Source organism: Antennarius striatus, chromosome 5 (genome assembly GCF_040054535.1).
Source record: "Antennarius striatus isolate MH-2024 chromosome 5, ASM4005453v1, whole genome shotgun sequence".
Taxonomy (NCBI): domain Eukaryota; kingdom Metazoa; phylum Chordata; class Actinopteri; order Lophiiformes; family Antennariidae; genus Antennarius; species Antennarius striatus.
This window is the reverse complement of record NC_090780.1, coordinates 20,088,243-20,104,043: the sequence shown is the minus strand read 5'-3', so window position 1 is coordinate 20,104,043 and position 15,801 is coordinate 20,088,243. Positions and strand designations below refer to the sequence as shown.

Sequence of the window (15,801 nt, the reverse complement as noted above, 5' to 3'; positions counted from 1 at the left end):
TTTGACCCCCAACTGTGACCTTTGGCTCTTGACCTGCAGCCAGGCCACAGCTGCAGAGAAAAGAAAAATAGAGAGCCTCATTCTGCAGCGTCGGCCCCACCGGCTACTGGCCCCGTCGGCCCCACCGGCTACCGGCCCCACCGGCTACCGGCCGACTGCAGCTCTGCTGACAAGTGTTGGTTTCTGGGCTTGTGGGAAAACGTTCAACTAGTGACGGGAAATCCGTTCACTCAGCTCTTACCCAACACGGTGAGCGTGGCGTTGGCGGAGACGGTGCCCGCCGTGTTTTTGGCCGTGCAGCTGTACAAGCCCATGTCCTCCGGCTTCACGTCCATGATGAAGAACACGTCGTCGTCGGGCATGACGTGCATCCGGCGCTCCCGGGCGGCGGGGAAATCCGTGCCGCCGTCTTTCTGCCAGGCGATCTGCGGCGCCGGGTGGCCCTCGGCGGCGCACTCCAGCCTGGCCGTGTGGCCGGTCCTGATGGTGCTGTCCCTGGGGGTCTTTATGAAGGACGGCAGGACTGTGGACAGAAAAGACGCGGTTTGAGTCGACACTCCCCCCCAAAAAAAGCTGCCGTTGCATCCCAAAGTAAAGAAGCCAGAGGGGGTCGATACGTCAAGTTAATTATGGAGTTATTTGCTTTAAGAAGCCGCCTACCGTTGACAATGAGGCGGGCCTTGGTGGAGTAGGTGGAGCCAAAGTGGTTGGTGATGATGCACTGATAGCGACCCTCGTGGGCGAAGGTGACGCGCCGCAGGTGTAGGATGGTGGTGTACTCCATCACGCCGCCCACTGTCCCCGGCGCGTCGGACGGCGCGCCTTCTTGGTGGTGAGCGCGCACGTGGGCGTAGTTCTCCGTCTCGGCCTGGCGGAGCAGCTCCTGGTCTTTACGCCACGCGAAAGTCATGGGGGAGGAGCTGCTGCTCGCCGCCGTGCACGTGAGACGCACGTCGCTGCCGAGGACCGCCATGGTGGTTTCTGGCTGCACCGTGATCTGAGGCTTCGGAAGATCGTCTGAAAGTGAAAGTAAGAAAAGATGAGAAAGAAAATGACGGCAGAAAAAATGAAAACGGAGGTAGAAATTGCACATCAACCCAAAAACGACAAATGTGTCCCGGTAGGTGTCGGCTGGTTTTGTGTGAAGGGATAAAAAAAAAAAAGCACAAGTAAGGAGCCATTAGCATGCCTGACTGCTAACAGAGAGCTAAACAAAAAACAGCTCATAAACAAATACGTGCAACTATGTAAATAACAGAACAGAGCAGCTGTCAAAGTCAGTTTTTCTCAACACACACACGTCTGCGTAAACACACGGCGAGCAGACGCACAACTCACCGCACACAAAGCTGCTGGGAGGAGCCTGGAAGATGCTGGTGCCTTTGAGGCTCTCTGGGTGGGCGCAGGTGGCGTTGATGTTGGACTGCAGGTCATGTGACACCAACCAGTTGGGTAACCAGTGGAGCTGGCAGTCGCACAGGAAGCTGTCGCTCTGGATGAGGCTGGAGATGGGAGGGGGAGAGAGAGATGGAAACACGGGTGGTTTAGATCACATGTAGGCAGATGGATGGTTGAATGAATGAATGAATGAATGAATGCACTCACAGGGTTTTGAGGTTCCTCATTTTACTGAAAGCATCGGGTTGGATGGATCGGATAGCGTTGTCGCCCAGGTTCCTGTGGGGACATGACACATCGTCTCATCGACACATGTACATCACACCCTAACACACACACACACACATACACACACTCCCAAACAGGTTTTCAAGGATTAAAAGTTGAACAGAGATGTAAATCTATTCATGTCTGATGTCCTGTGAAAGAGCTGACAGGAAGTCCACTTCTCCTGTGGAAAAACGCCACATGTTCAACGACTTTGTTCCTTCTGCTGAGGCAGGAAAAAGGCCAAAGTTGAGATTGTGCTAAACTAACAAGAGAGAAGCAGCTGGGCTCTCGCAAAAGCCTGTCCTCTCCTTTTACAAAGACGCTATTAAATTGCTAGCAGCCTGCTCTCCGCCAACTACTTTTGGCTATAACCCCCCCCCCCCCCAGCCCAAACACTCTCTCTCTCTAACAGGAAGGGCCGTACTCACAGGTGTTCCAAGGTCTCCAGGCCAGAGAAGGCTTTCTTGGCCACCGACTTGATCTTGTTTCCAAACAGAGTTCTGGCATTTCCAAACGCCATAGATCGGGGGGGGGGGGGGGGCAAACAGAGGAGGGGGGTGAAGAGGGAGGCAAACAGATGGGGGGAGGGGGGGACACAATTAGCAAGTGAGGCTGAATCTGATAAAAATGAAGATATTGAGGTTTTGGAAATATGAACTGTACTGGGATTAGGCCATAGGAAAGGTGTGTGTGTGTGTGTGTTTGTGTGTGTGTGTGCGTGTGTTTGTGTGTGTGTGTGTGTGTGTGTGCGTGTGTGTGCGTGCGTGCGTGTGTGTGTGCGTGTGCACGCGCTTGTTTCCCCTGCAGAGCTTTTAAGGACATGCAACCAAGTGAGTGTGTGTGTGACCGTCATGAGCCAAGAAATGATTTGATGTTCCTTCTGACTTGGGCTCTGATCCACCCCCCCACCCACCCCCCACCCCCATCGCTGTAACTTCTCTTGAAGGGAAGAGGAAACGCATGTTTTGTTTCAGGTATGATGAGACAGTTTTAATTACTCTATTAATTATTATTAATTTATTATTATTAATTTATTATTAATTTAGTAATTATTATTACTGTATTATTAATTTTTGTAATTATTATTAATTTATTGATAATTATTATTATAATTTATTTATTTCTATTTAAACAGTCATTCCTGAACGCTGGATTATTTCAAGTCTCAACCTTTCTCTCTCGCTCTGCACCCCCCCCCCCCATGGTTCCCTTTTGCCGGTGTCGGGATGCAGCAAGCTGCTTCCGCCAACGCCGTGACAAAAAAAGGGGGGTGCAAGGTCAGAGGGCGGGACGTGTGAGCCGTTTGATGTTCATGACTGAATGCAGCCCCTCGATTTCACCCTCTCTCGGTTCCAAACAACAAGGCCTGGACGCGAGGAGCGGAGGCATGGAGGAGAAATAGAAGTAAGCCTATTGGGGGTAGGGGGTGGGGGCTCCTGCCAGCTTGAAGAAAAGCCCTTTCTCTCCCTCCGTCTCCCATTCGTTCTCTTTCAGCGGCGCTCACACTGGGAACCGTCTTGGCTGGACATCATCTTTTCATACTCCAGCCAGACGGTTCTCCATTCAGTGCCAAAAACATTCCCATTCGTCTTTTGAAACCTCTCTACGCACGCGCTTCTGATTGCTCGACGTTTTTAAATGCAAAAATATTGACGGCTAATCGCGGGAAAAAAAAATCGAGATCGGTTGAAAGGAACGACATCGGATGCTTCGGGGAGCGGCGCTATAAATCATGACGACGATTTCCCTCCCAAGCGGCACGCGGGATTCAAAGGAAACGGATATCTCAGGCTCCGTAACCGGACTTGGCCGGAGATAAAGGAAGATGAAAGTTCAATTCTGCCTCTGTTTATTTTTGAAGAGCAGAAAAGACTTCTGTTAGTGAAGAAAAAGTGGAGGGAATCAAAAGAAAAAAACACTCACAGCTTGTTGAGGCTGTCCAATCCGGAGAAGGCCCCATTGGTGTCCTCTATTGTGCCTGAGATGTCGTTGTGGTCCAGCTCCCTGTGGAGAACCAGAGAAAAGAAGAGGATAAGAAAGATGGAATGAACGTCTGAGACGTTAACGCGGGCCTGGCAGAAGACACTGTGGAAGTCACGGGTTACCCTTTCAGCCCCCACCCCCACCCCCCCACCTCTTCTGCACCTGGCCTTAGGGAGCCCCTGTCCCGCTCCGCTCTGCCAGCCAAGCGCATTCTTTCCTTCGAGGGGTGGATAAGGACGTGTGTGTGTGTGTGTGTGTGTGTGTGTGTTGGTGTTTTCAGCACACAGAAACACATGTATAATTCATGACAGCATGGAGCGCTTGGCGGGAACAACCATGTCTTGCGAAAGCCCGAATTTGGTCGGGTTGTGTTGGGTTGACGGCGGCGTGTGACGGCGCGGCTAAAGCCGTGAGCCGTGGGCGGGTGACAAGAAACCGATTCGATGAAAAGGTAGAAAAGAAAACAGCTTCTTTTACGGCATTTCGAGGTTTTCCAAACACTTGTTGAATGCACTTTCTTCCCCTTCCAGTGTGTATAGAACTTCCTCTCTAGGTGAAGTCATAGCTGCACCCGCCCCCCACCCCTCCACCCCTCTGGAAGGAAAAGAAAAACCCAACAGAGCTGGCGGACTCCTCTGAACGTCTGAAAGACTTCCTTTCAAACTTGAGAAAGGCCTTTGAGCTTGATGGTAAGCCACACCCTCATGTATCCTCACAATAGTGCCCCCGCCCCCCCCCCTTTGTTTTCTGAGCATCTCTTATCCCCCTTTGCTTCTTTTCAGACTCTATTCGCCGCTGTCTTAGTTGGACTGGACAGGGGCTGCCAATTTCCTACTCTTTCTGGCTGGTTGGATGTGAATGGTCGTCCCCCTTGTTAAAGCCAGGCCGGTGGCAGGGGGCTGTAGATCGGAGAGCCCCCGTACAAAGAAAAAAAAGGGGGGTGTGGGCGCACTCGATGAGCCAACGACCCCCGTGGCCGAATTAGAAGGCAGCCTGGCTTGTTTGGAAGCTTTTTCTACCCCGATGCAGGCTCCAACCCCACGCCGGCAACGGCCAACGCTGAAGACCCAATTAAAGCTCTCCCGGCTCCTTTTCAGGGCCCGGCCCACGCCTGTCCTCCTCGCTGATGATTAGATTAGGGCTTGCCTCAAAGACACGGCGCTCAGGAGTGAATCAAGAGAAGATCAGGACATGAAAACGTACAGACGTGTGTCGGCGGATCACAGTTAGGATAGAGAAGAAACAGGTGGACTGCGTTTGCCTCAAAAAGGGCAACACATAAAGAAAATATCTGACAGATGAATGACAGGAAAGGAAAATATTAGAGAAGGACTGAGTTGGGGTCATCACAAGTCCTCTTTTGGTATTTTGATGCCACCTTTGACGGTAACATTGCCTCGGGGTGATTTTAGGCATGTCGCCAATCTGCCAGCAACAGACGTGTGACAAAATAATCAATGTTCCCTTTCACATGGAGGTTGGTTGTGTCTTCTTTCCGGATGGTAAAACCTTCTGGAGCCCACACCGTCTTCCAAATTTAAAGACATTTTTAAGGATTTTGTCGGTCTTTGAGTTAGAGTCTAACTACAACTAGCTGCTTTTTTTTAAAGTCTTGTGGCTACTTCCACTGCCAGCTGGGAGGTGGGAAAAAACTAAACCACCCATTCTGTCTTTAAAACTTTTATACAGAACATTGAAGCATATTTAAGGCGTATCAGTCCTGCTTTGAAAAGGCAGTGTGAAATGGGTTTGTGTCTATAGCTGGTTATCTAACAGCCAGTGTGCCTGCAGAGAAAAGCCTTATGTGCCTTGGCTTGTCACTCAGCTGTGAGAGAAAGCTTGTCAAGCAAGCTCTGGCGCAAGTCTGTTCTGGCTTTCTCTAAAGGAGGAAGGCAAAGCCAAAAAGACTTTGGTTCAGAACCAAGACCATGAAGTCTTTCTCCAGGATTTATACCCTAACTTTCTCCCTTTTATTCCCAAATTTTCTTTCTTCAGTCCCATTTAGTGCTTTCGGCGATTCCCGGGTAGGATAAGCTGGAGAAGAATCCCGTCTTTATTGGTGGCTTCTAAAAGTCAGGAAGGATCTCAAGGGGGGGGGGTTGAGTGATGTGGAACAAATTTAAAGTTTGTTGGTTACCAGTGTTCAAGACACACACACAAAAAAAACAGAAACAAAACCAGAGAAAAGGAATAAAATGAGAAAAGGCATGAGAGAAATAATGAGTTTCCACAGGAACCACATGAATACCTCATAAAAGTCTATAAAAAAAACAACAAAAAACTCGTGAATAGACATAAATACAAATGGATATCAACGGTCTTTAAAACATTTTTACTTGCTTTCTCAAGTAAAATGAATGAATGTCACAAGCCAAAAACATTTAAATGTCTCTCTGAGGAGGATAAAAACAATATTAAACAACTGGGTTTTCACTTCTCCCAAGTGGAAGATCCTAACCCTAATTTCAACAGTGGCTAAAACCACAGCTAGCAGGTGGTTCGGGGGTTCACTGCGCTCTGGGTAACGGCGGTGGGGCGTCGGTACTTACAGTATTCGTACAGCCTTGAGGCCTCTGAAGGCTCCTTCGGTGATGTGGCTGATGGAGTTGTGGCCCAGACGGAGACTTTGGAGATCTCCCAACACAGACAAACTGCCCTCATCCAGACGTGTCAGATTATTGTAGGACAGATTCCTGGAGAGAGGAACAGACAAACCGGGAAGACAGAAAAAAAGAGAGTGGAGAAGGGGAAAGAGTGGGAAAATTTGTCAGAAAGGAGAAACGTTCTGTGTGAGGTCTGGAGATAACGGGACGGTAGAACGCTGAGGCAGCTTGCAATGTCATTACATTTAATTTTATGGTTCATTCGCTATTAGCCGCTCTGTGATGTATTTTTCCATTACGTCTTGTCTTGAGATGCTAACAGAGATTGTGCCGAGCAGACTTTTAGAGCTCAAACAGGGTTCAAACTGTCAGGGTAGGAGACGACTTCTTTATTAGAACTTTTACATCATACAAACTCCATTTATGTGGTAAACCCCATACGAATATATCAGCACTCATGAACCGCAGTGCTCAGAATCATCCAAATTTGTTTTTTTTTTGCCTTTAATGAAAATATAAAAGGTATAGTTAGTGCATAGTTTTCCAAGCAGTTACACTCATTTAATTATTTGTTATTAGGGAAAACAACCAATGAATTCCTGATTTGTTCGGGAGGCAGGTTAAAATAAAATGACACGACTCAAACTCCATTACAATACCTACTGATAACTACTGATTACAAATGCAATGATGGCATCATTTAAAGTGGTCAGAGGCAGTATTGTACATTTTATTGTCCTCTCTGTGCCCTCATTGTTTGTCTCTGTGGCCGGGCCTCAGGTCTGCTTGACCAGTCATGTGTGCAGATGACCAGCTCAGCCTGGTCCATTTGGTATGCAATAACAGGCTCCTCATAAAGACCAGTCAATCTTTTTGTTCTTATCAGTCACGCTGGTCATTGAAACTCTCGATAATAATAATAAAAAAAAAAGCAAAAAAAAAGCAATGCACCAGCTGACTGGTGCATCGCTTGGATGGATGGCTTTGGGGGCAATCTATCATTCAAAGATGTGCAAACAGGAAACAGCGATTAGATAGACGGAGCAACCTAACGTAAACACCACCTTCACCTCTGTCATGGTTACAGATAACCCTCGCTAGCTTACTGTTAGCAACGCGTCAGCAAAGCAAAGCGCTTTATGGGAGAAAGAACAGTCGTGTCAACAGAATAGGTTAAGAAGCGCAAATTTAGACCCAGGCCTTTTTTGAAGGTGATCCTTCAGTGTAATTACCACAACACAATCAATGGAGGATTACACCACAGTTTGTCGGATCCCAGCATTTCAGAACTGAGTACAATAACTCTTGTGACAGGGTTTGAATGCACTTGAGCTCAGCTTCAATTATGGGATAAACAGGCTTATTCTGAGACGGCTGTGCTGAGTGTAACATGTATGGGGGTGAAGCATGTTGCATTCTCAGGAGTTGGATCACAAAACGTCAACCCGCAACTGTGGTAGGTCTCAAGTTTCTTTCTTTTTTTTTTTTTTTTTAAAAATAAAATTGAACACACATTGTTTGTTACCTTCAACTCTTAGTCACTGCACTTATCCTCCCCCCCCTTCCCAGTTTTAGAAACTTTAACCACTGTCTACGAAAATGATTCTGAAAGAGGACATTTGGCACGAGCGCTCCAGTGTTTAGTCTCATTTAAATGCTGGTACTCACAGTTCCCTCAGCTTTTGGCAGAACTTCCATCCATCAGCATTGATGCGGGCGATGGAGTTGTTGCTGAGGAATAACTGCTGGAGGGAGGTCAGGCCGTACAGGGAGCCACTGTTCACCTCCGACAGGCTGTTGTAATCTAAGTGACTGCAAAAAAGATGAAAACAAGAAATGTAAGCACAAAGCATGAAGAAGGAGTTTGAGAATCTGGGCATAATGGTTTGCAGGCAGTACAATAGTGGGGATAAAACTGCTGGTCTTTTTTTCTTCTTCTTCTTCTTTTTGCAAAAGAACACATCACAGAAAGTATTAACAGGGTTTAAAGTGGGATTTGGCATCTGAAGGAACCCTTAATTTTGGAATAGTGGCAAGAGCCGGGCTCAGTCCAGAAATGCAATCTATCCAAAAAGTGAACTGGCGTGTTGTAAAACTGCCAATAAGATTTATTTCTTTACTTAATGAACACCATTCCAGCCCATTTTAACCCCTTAACCTACGACAAACAATTTAATGTAAAAATGTACTGATACATAATCAATACTTTTTTTGACATACAGGACTTTCATCTTGGCGAGATCCCAGAAGGCCCCATCGGTCAGTTTGCTGATGCTGTTTCGGTGCAGTTTGAGGACCTCCAGACTGGAGAGACCCTGGAAGGTCAGACCCTCCACCTGACGAATCCGGTTCCTGTTCAGCTCCCTGCAAAGCGGACAGACAAACGACAAAAGACCGACTGATGAGAGAAAACCTCAAGTATTACATACAGTACATTATTTTCCACACTAAAAGCGCACCTAAAAGCCTTTCATTTTCTCAAAAACCGACAGTGTGCCCTATACATGAACAAAAAATTGAAATACATCGTTCATTGAGGGTGCGCCTTATAATCCAGTGCGCCATATAGTGAGGAAAATACTGTACTTTTCAAAGCTTGAGCAGCTTTACCCCCTTTTAAGGACGGAGGAAGGTTTCACCATCGACCATCGATTAGCACCCAACAAACCCTAAGAAACCTGTAGCCTGTATGCTTCAGTTGCAGTAGGAGCATTTTGCCGTTAACAAACCCCCGGCTTAACGGGCATTCCGTCCTGATATCCGTTCCACTGGTGGCACAAAGCCAGCGCTGTGTGCCCACTGGCTTTAACTCGCAAACAAGGGTCAGTATATGACCCTATTACTTAACAGCGATGCTAAGAGAAAGCATGAGAAGACAAGAAGGTGTGAGATTTGAAGCACTTCCGTAATTCTTTACTTGAGGCTTCAAACATATCTACATGTAAGGGTGACTCTGAGCATCCGGTATGTGTGTTTGTGTGTGTAAAGACTGCAAAAGCTCTTAATTTAGCCTAGATAAACATCCACACTGGTTCTTTGGTAACTTAACCACAGGCACTGCAGGCAGAGCGACCAGGAGGTCCACCTGTGCTCCTACAGCCATAACAGGCAAGACGTCCATTAAGTGAGCCAGAGAACGAAGGCTTTGCGCTATAAATAGCTCCAAGTCGCTGTTATGAGGGTAGGAAGTTTGACAAAGATAATGGATCACAGAGTAGAGAATGAAATAACCACTTTGGGGATACGGAAGAATTCAATAAATCACCAACAATATGGCTCCAGTGTGTACCTTGTCAGACCTTATCCACCCCTGGAGGCATAGATCACACTAATAGTGTTCCAAACACTAAAAGCACAGACCTCCATCAACAGCCAACGATAACACCTGTGTATTTTAACTTACAATTCTTTGTCTCATATATGTGTTCAATGTGTTCAGAGTGACCAAAAGTAAGACCATCTCAGTATCTAACTAACTGTGGCCTGGATGGTGAAATCTGGTGAAACTCACAATTGGGTGAGCCTCGGGAGCTGGAAGGCTCTCACAGGGATCTGACTGATGCGGTTTCTGCTCAGTCTCAAGACCTGAAGAGTCGATCCCAGATGGTCAAAAGCTCCGAGCTCCAACGTGTTGATCTTGTTGTTGTTCAGGTACCTGAACACAAAAAGAAAGTTAGTTCCTAAATTTACATTTACTGGTGTGAGCCACAGTGACAATAGAAATAAGACCGTACTTACAGATCTCTGATTTGAAGGCCTGCAGGGAAGGACTGCCCTCGCAGCTCTGTGATGTCATTATTGCTCAGGTCCAGGGTCTCCACAGAAACTAACCCTCTAGTCTGCCTGCCATCTATACTGCGGATCGTATTATGATGTCTGCAAAGTGAAAAGCACAGATAAAAAAGGTGTAAGGTGGAGCTGAAAACCCTCAAAGATCGATGAATCATTGCTGTTCAACTCCCACATCCTTTCTCCCCATCGACCAACGAAGACACTCTACAACCCCAAAGCTTCTCTAAACCCTCTCGGGCACAAAGAGTGCAGAGTACACAGAACAAAGTGGTCTTCAACCACCGCAGAATGTGTACTTTAAGAGCTTCCAAACACAGCCTGGCCTTCTTTAAACAATCCCAAGGACATCTGTGCTTCTGAACGGAGCGTGGATGTTAAATCTGTTAGATAGATGGCACTTTGGTGACTAACCAGGATTATCTGAAAGAGGATTCAGAGTGTGTGATGGAATGGAGAGATGGCTGCAATTCCTACGAAGTTCTGGACTCTATTAAAGTCCTAATCTACAAAAGGCATAGGAATGAAGACAACAGAGGAGTTACCAAAGAAACAACAGGCCCAAAAAAGACAATTATTACTGCTTGGACTGGATAGATTACCATTTTAGTTTAGCTAAATTATGACCCTTGTTTCTTTTATCATTTGCTGTCTTAGACAGCTTTGATGTTTGCAGTTCTGTCTTGTTTAAGTGGCACAGACTCATCTAAAAATGTTATCAGATCAGCTGATTCAGAACAAGATTCTCGTGTTGGTGTGACCCCCCCCCCCCAGCTCCCAGTAGAAAGCAGGGGGCAGGAGATGAGTGGGTTTTCTTTTGGTCAGAAAGCTTATAGAGATACTGAAAACGAGATCAGGACCGATGAGGGATGGAGCGAGCAAGAGGGAAAGGACTGACTGAAGTTAAAAGCGCTTTTCCCTCCACCCTCCTTCTCTCAAACACACGTTTCCTGAACTCAATCATTAAATGAAACCTCGGTATTGTTCATCTACAAGAAACGTGTCAGTGTCTTTGTCTGGGTGTGTGTTTGACACTAAGAACAAGTGAGTGAGCAGGTGTTCCACCAGTCAAACTTTCCTCTCTAGGCTTCAAGATAGGCACACACGCACACGCACACGCACACGCACACACACACACACACACACACACACACGTTTTCAATCAGCAAGGGTCAGACTTTTAACCAAGGTGGAAAAACACATTTATTGGCGTCTGAGGGGAGGAAGCGGTGGTGGTGTGTGTGTGTGTGTGTGTGTGTGTGTGTGTGTGTGTGTGTGTGTGTGTGTGTGTGGTGTGTGTGGAGGGGGGTCACACTGCCGCAGCCCACCTGAATAAACAGTGGCACAAATGGTTAAAGATGAGCCTTGAATGCATGCCTGGGCAGACACACACACACACACACACACACACACACACACACACACACACACACACACACACACACACACACACATACACTCACACACACACACACACACACACACACACGGGACAGAGCAACAGACAGTGGCTACAGTGAGCCAAAGCAGAAAGGACATGGGGGAAGGAATGGGGGGAGGGGAGAATGAAAGAGTGAGGTGGGGTCAACAGCTGGTGACCTTTGCTGGGAAAAACAGATCCGTCTCAAACTGGTGGGAGAGGCTGACCTCTCTCACTCTTTTCTCTCACCCTGTTCTCCTTCCACCACTCCAAAAAGCCCCCTCCCCCCGAATCCCCCCTCCCACAGTCAAAGCCCAGCTGCGAGGGGAGAGCCAGATAAAGCCCCGGCGCTCAGCGTGTTTGAAGTCCACACATACAATAGTAGCGTTTATAAAAAGTGATGCTCATTGGACCGGAGATCTCTCCGACATGTAAGACCCCCGCACCTCCCTTTGATGTCTGGGGGTCTCGCCCGCCTCCATTCCACTTAATTCCACATCTCACGACCCCGCCCCATTGGCCATCTGATTATCATGAGCCCGGCTCATTTTGACACTTCTTTTGAAGTGTGAGAACCCGCCCAGGGGTTTACACTAGCGGGCCCATTCCAGTCTCATCTTTCCCGCGTCATCTCTGCTGCCGATGTTTGGGCAGACCCTCCCCGTTTGAAGCCAGTGGTCGGGACAAAAGTTTGATTTTGTTGGAGGATATCTTGGATATGGATTAATTTAAAAGTCGCATCTCAATCAAGCAACAGATTGTATTCCCACAAAAAATAAATCAATTGGGAATTTTTTTCATTCTAAACCAAATATCTCTTAACAGTCTTACGCTAGTCAGAATATAGTCTAACTAGAGTGAGAATGTCTAACAGTCTTACGCTGTTAGACAGTCATGCAAAAATGCGAAATTCATTCATTCATTTTTAGGAGTTTTATTTTAGGAGATTTTTAGGAGTTTTATTTTACAGAGATACTCAGACAGTGCAAACCAGCAAACAGATGGGCTGGTAGACAGTCAGACAGTAGCAACCACATATGATGTTCCTGTTAAGAGTTCACTCTCAGTCCATTTATTTAGGGATTTGTGTGAAAATGTGGGTTAAACACACACACACACACACACACACACACACACACACACACGGTCACATGACTTTCTAGACTATCCAACCAATGGCATAGGAACCCTACCCAGCAGTCCTCAGTGGAGATGAAGGGATTGTCTTCTGAGAATAATTTAGAGACCTAGTCTCACATCTCACTTCCTCTTTCCTGACTCCTCCACTACCTCTCCTCAACCATTCCTCTTCTCGGCTTTTGGTGATGTCATGCTGATCCGACACTATTCATATCCTCCATTCCGTCCGCCCTTCCTATATTCTCATCCTTCCTCCCCTTCTTGCTGTCACCCATTTTACTGTAAGCCATGTGACTGACAGCTGCAGCTGGAAGTGCTTCGGCAGGCCTTCCCTTCAGCTGGTGTGGCTTTGTAAAGATCCGTCCCTCCCTCCAGCTTGCACTCCTATCAGACCGAGAGGCCTTCCCCTAGCAACAGGCCTCAAGTCAGGCCAAAAAAAGACACCCCGATCATTTGGAGGGGCTGCAACTCTGCATAGTTTGTGCAAGTAAAGGTGAACTTGCTCTGATCTGTTGTTGATCGAAGGCAAAGTGAACAGTTTGTGCTTAAAACTGAAAGCACCAACGACAATATCACAACCTTTTTGGGAACGTTTTAACAAACTTTTGTCGGATTTGCTGAATATTCACCGTTCAACTGTTCCGAGCACAAGGAATTATTCTGAGCACAACGGTTACCCATGATTAATCATGAGAAGTGGTAAGAGGTGAGGGTATGACCATCAGAGTTACATTACAGGAACCTGCAGCTGCACGCTTCATTCAGCCGGCAAACTAGCAAGGTGTGAAGGGTATGCGCTAGCTGTTAGCACCACACTAGCTAGGGGGTTTGACTTTCTGTTTTCAGGTTGAGTGAGATGTTAGAATGACCCACAGTTGGGGAAAAAAAAAAGGAAAACAACAATCCACTCAGCAGACGATGTGGGCGAAACGCTGTGAGGAGTTCATTTATCAGTGTGTGTGTACGCCCATGTGCTTCAATACCTACTGTATGTATATAAAGTGTGCCCTCGCGCATTCGCGCATCAACGCTCGCGACTTCGCCTCATCGCAAATTTTTGGTAGGCAGTCATGTGATACCGTACGCACATTCTATTGGTTGGAAGTGCGCTGTGTTCCGTGAGTTTCAGACCTCCGGGAGACACGAAAGTGCTTACAACAGTCGATAAGAGTGTGGGAAAAAGTAATACAGATAGAAGGTGGTTTAATATCAGTATGGGGGGGGGGGCGATCATAAACATTTGAATTACCGTAAATAACAAGATAGTTTGTCGCTCTATCGCGGAATTCGTTAATCGCGTGTGGTTCCTGGAACACATTAACAGCGAGGAAAGAGGGCGCACTGTATGTGTAAAAAACTAGTTAAAACAACATTACATTTATCTGAGCCTGTTTTGCTCTAACCTTAGAAAACTTCTCACTGTGCTGTATATGCTTTTGTGCCTGACATTCCTCAGGACATTCCGAAGCACCACGGTGACACAAAACTGTTGACACTGGATGACTGATTTTTAAATAAAGTTGTTGACTCAATAATTAGGTCTTTCTTGTGTAAATATGGTATGAACTAGTTTGTTAAGGAGCAGTACTTCAGATATAATTAGTTTATTTTGGGAAATACAACTTCCAGCAAGGGCTGGAAATGGAAGACTATACTTTAAAAGGGCAGCAATCAAATAACATCAGCACATTAAGGACCGATCGAGTTAAATCGGTTCTATAGATTACCTCTAGACAGAGAGAGAGAGAGCGAGACAGAGAGGGAAAGAGAGAGAGAGAGACGGACGACTGGCACTGAGATACGTCAAGGACAGTTGAACCTTCCATGAACAAAGGAAAACAAATGGAAACATCCGAAAGTTCTCTGTTAACTTCAAAAATTAATCAGATAACGGGATGAACTGTTGCAGAGAAACTGGCCTTTGATCATCCTGGGTGATATTAACACACTATTTCTACTAGCATTAGTAATACTTCCATTTATTCTCAGAAATATTTATCCAACATGACGCTTATGAAACCAGGATGTGAGAGTTTTTATTACACAGAATGTGACCATGAAACCCACATTGTGTGAATTATGTATTATTTCCTGGAATATCAAAAGACTAGATGGTTGAAGGAGTAATCCTGTGCTTGCTCAAGGGCACCTCAGCAGTGCTCACTAGGTGAACTGGCACCTCTCCACAGTCAGTTCATACTCCAAGCTTTCTGGTCCACATGGGTTCTGATGCGGCCACCCTCTGGTCCCCAGCCCGAGACCCAGTAGACTGAGCTGCTGCCGCCCCAAAACTACTATACTATAATAGAAGTACAGTGTGCCCTCGTGCATTCGCTCATCAAAGTTCGGTGGCGCACTGTATTATGAACTCCAGTTATTATTTAACAATATGGGTTTCTATGCATTCCAAGCTACAACCTAATTCCTTTGTCATTAAAATGAGACAGTTCATGGACGACTCAGCTCATGCTTATGACAAACACAAACGCCCTCCTCTAATAGGGCAGTAAATCTCCAATGAGACGTCAGCTAAGGCAGCCCCCACAGCCACATTTTTGTAACTTGGAGTGACCAAGTTGGAACTGTTTACAAGGTGACACCCCAGGCAGCCGGCATCTCCCACTACAGTCAAGACCGCATGGCCAGGTAACAACACTAGTGGCATGACCAGACTTCAATTACCCAAGACGGATCTTCATATTTCAGGAAAGAGCAGAGGGTGTTTTTGATCTAGTCTAATGTAACAGAGGTGGTGTTATCTCTCAGATGCAAAAGAATCCTGACTGTAAAGAAAACTATAATGAAAGTGTTTCAAAGAGTGCGGCAATCTAAGAATACGCCGATCATGCTGGGATCACCAGGCGGGAAACAGCGAGGTACTCACAGGTAGAGGGAGACAATCTTGGAAGCAGCCTGTCCTAAATCTGGTATGGAGGTCAGCTCATTGTGGTCCAACCGCCTGAAAGTGGAACCCAAACAACAAGGTTACACAACAAAGTGAAAGCAAAAGAAATACACAAGAATATGAAGCAGAATTTTTCATAAGTAGTAGGCCCAATATTGGGATCATGAAACAAACAAATGCATAATTTATCATTTACATTTTGGCACCACATCATACTTATTTTAAGCGTGTACTCAGCTATACTAGCTGAGATCCTGCTGTGTTTCTGGGACTCATGTGCTCCATATATACTA

General features: G+C 46.4%; 1 protein-coding gene across 1 annotated transcript in view; it reads right to left on the bottom strand.

Annotated features, from left to right (window-relative positions):
• lrig1 (leucine-rich repeats and immunoglobulin-like domains 1) overlaps positions 1-15,801 on the bottom strand; it is a 28,671-nt gene that overhangs the window by 2,920 nt on the left and 9,950 nt on the right. Inside the window, exons 3-14 of the mRNA XM_068316217.1 lie at positions 15,488-15,562; positions 9,993-10,130; positions 9,766-9,909; positions 8,475-8,618; positions 7,923-8,066; positions 6,201-6,344; positions 3,592-3,672; positions 2,097-2,168; positions 1,606-1,677; positions 1,339-1,502; positions 661-1,017; positions 242-523 (exon numbers count right to left, since the gene is read on the bottom strand). Of these exons, the coding sequence (XP_068172318.1) occupies positions 242-523; positions 661-1,017; positions 1,339-1,502; positions 1,606-1,677; positions 2,097-2,168; positions 3,592-3,672; positions 6,201-6,344; positions 7,923-8,066; positions 8,475-8,618; positions 9,766-9,909; positions 9,993-10,130; positions 15,488-15,562 (1,817 nt within the window). The remainder of the gene's footprint in view (positions 1-241; positions 524-660; positions 1,018-1,338; positions 1,503-1,605; positions 1,678-2,096; positions 2,169-3,591; positions 3,673-6,200; positions 6,345-7,922; positions 8,067-8,474; positions 8,619-9,765; positions 9,910-9,992; positions 10,131-15,487; positions 15,563-15,801) is intronic.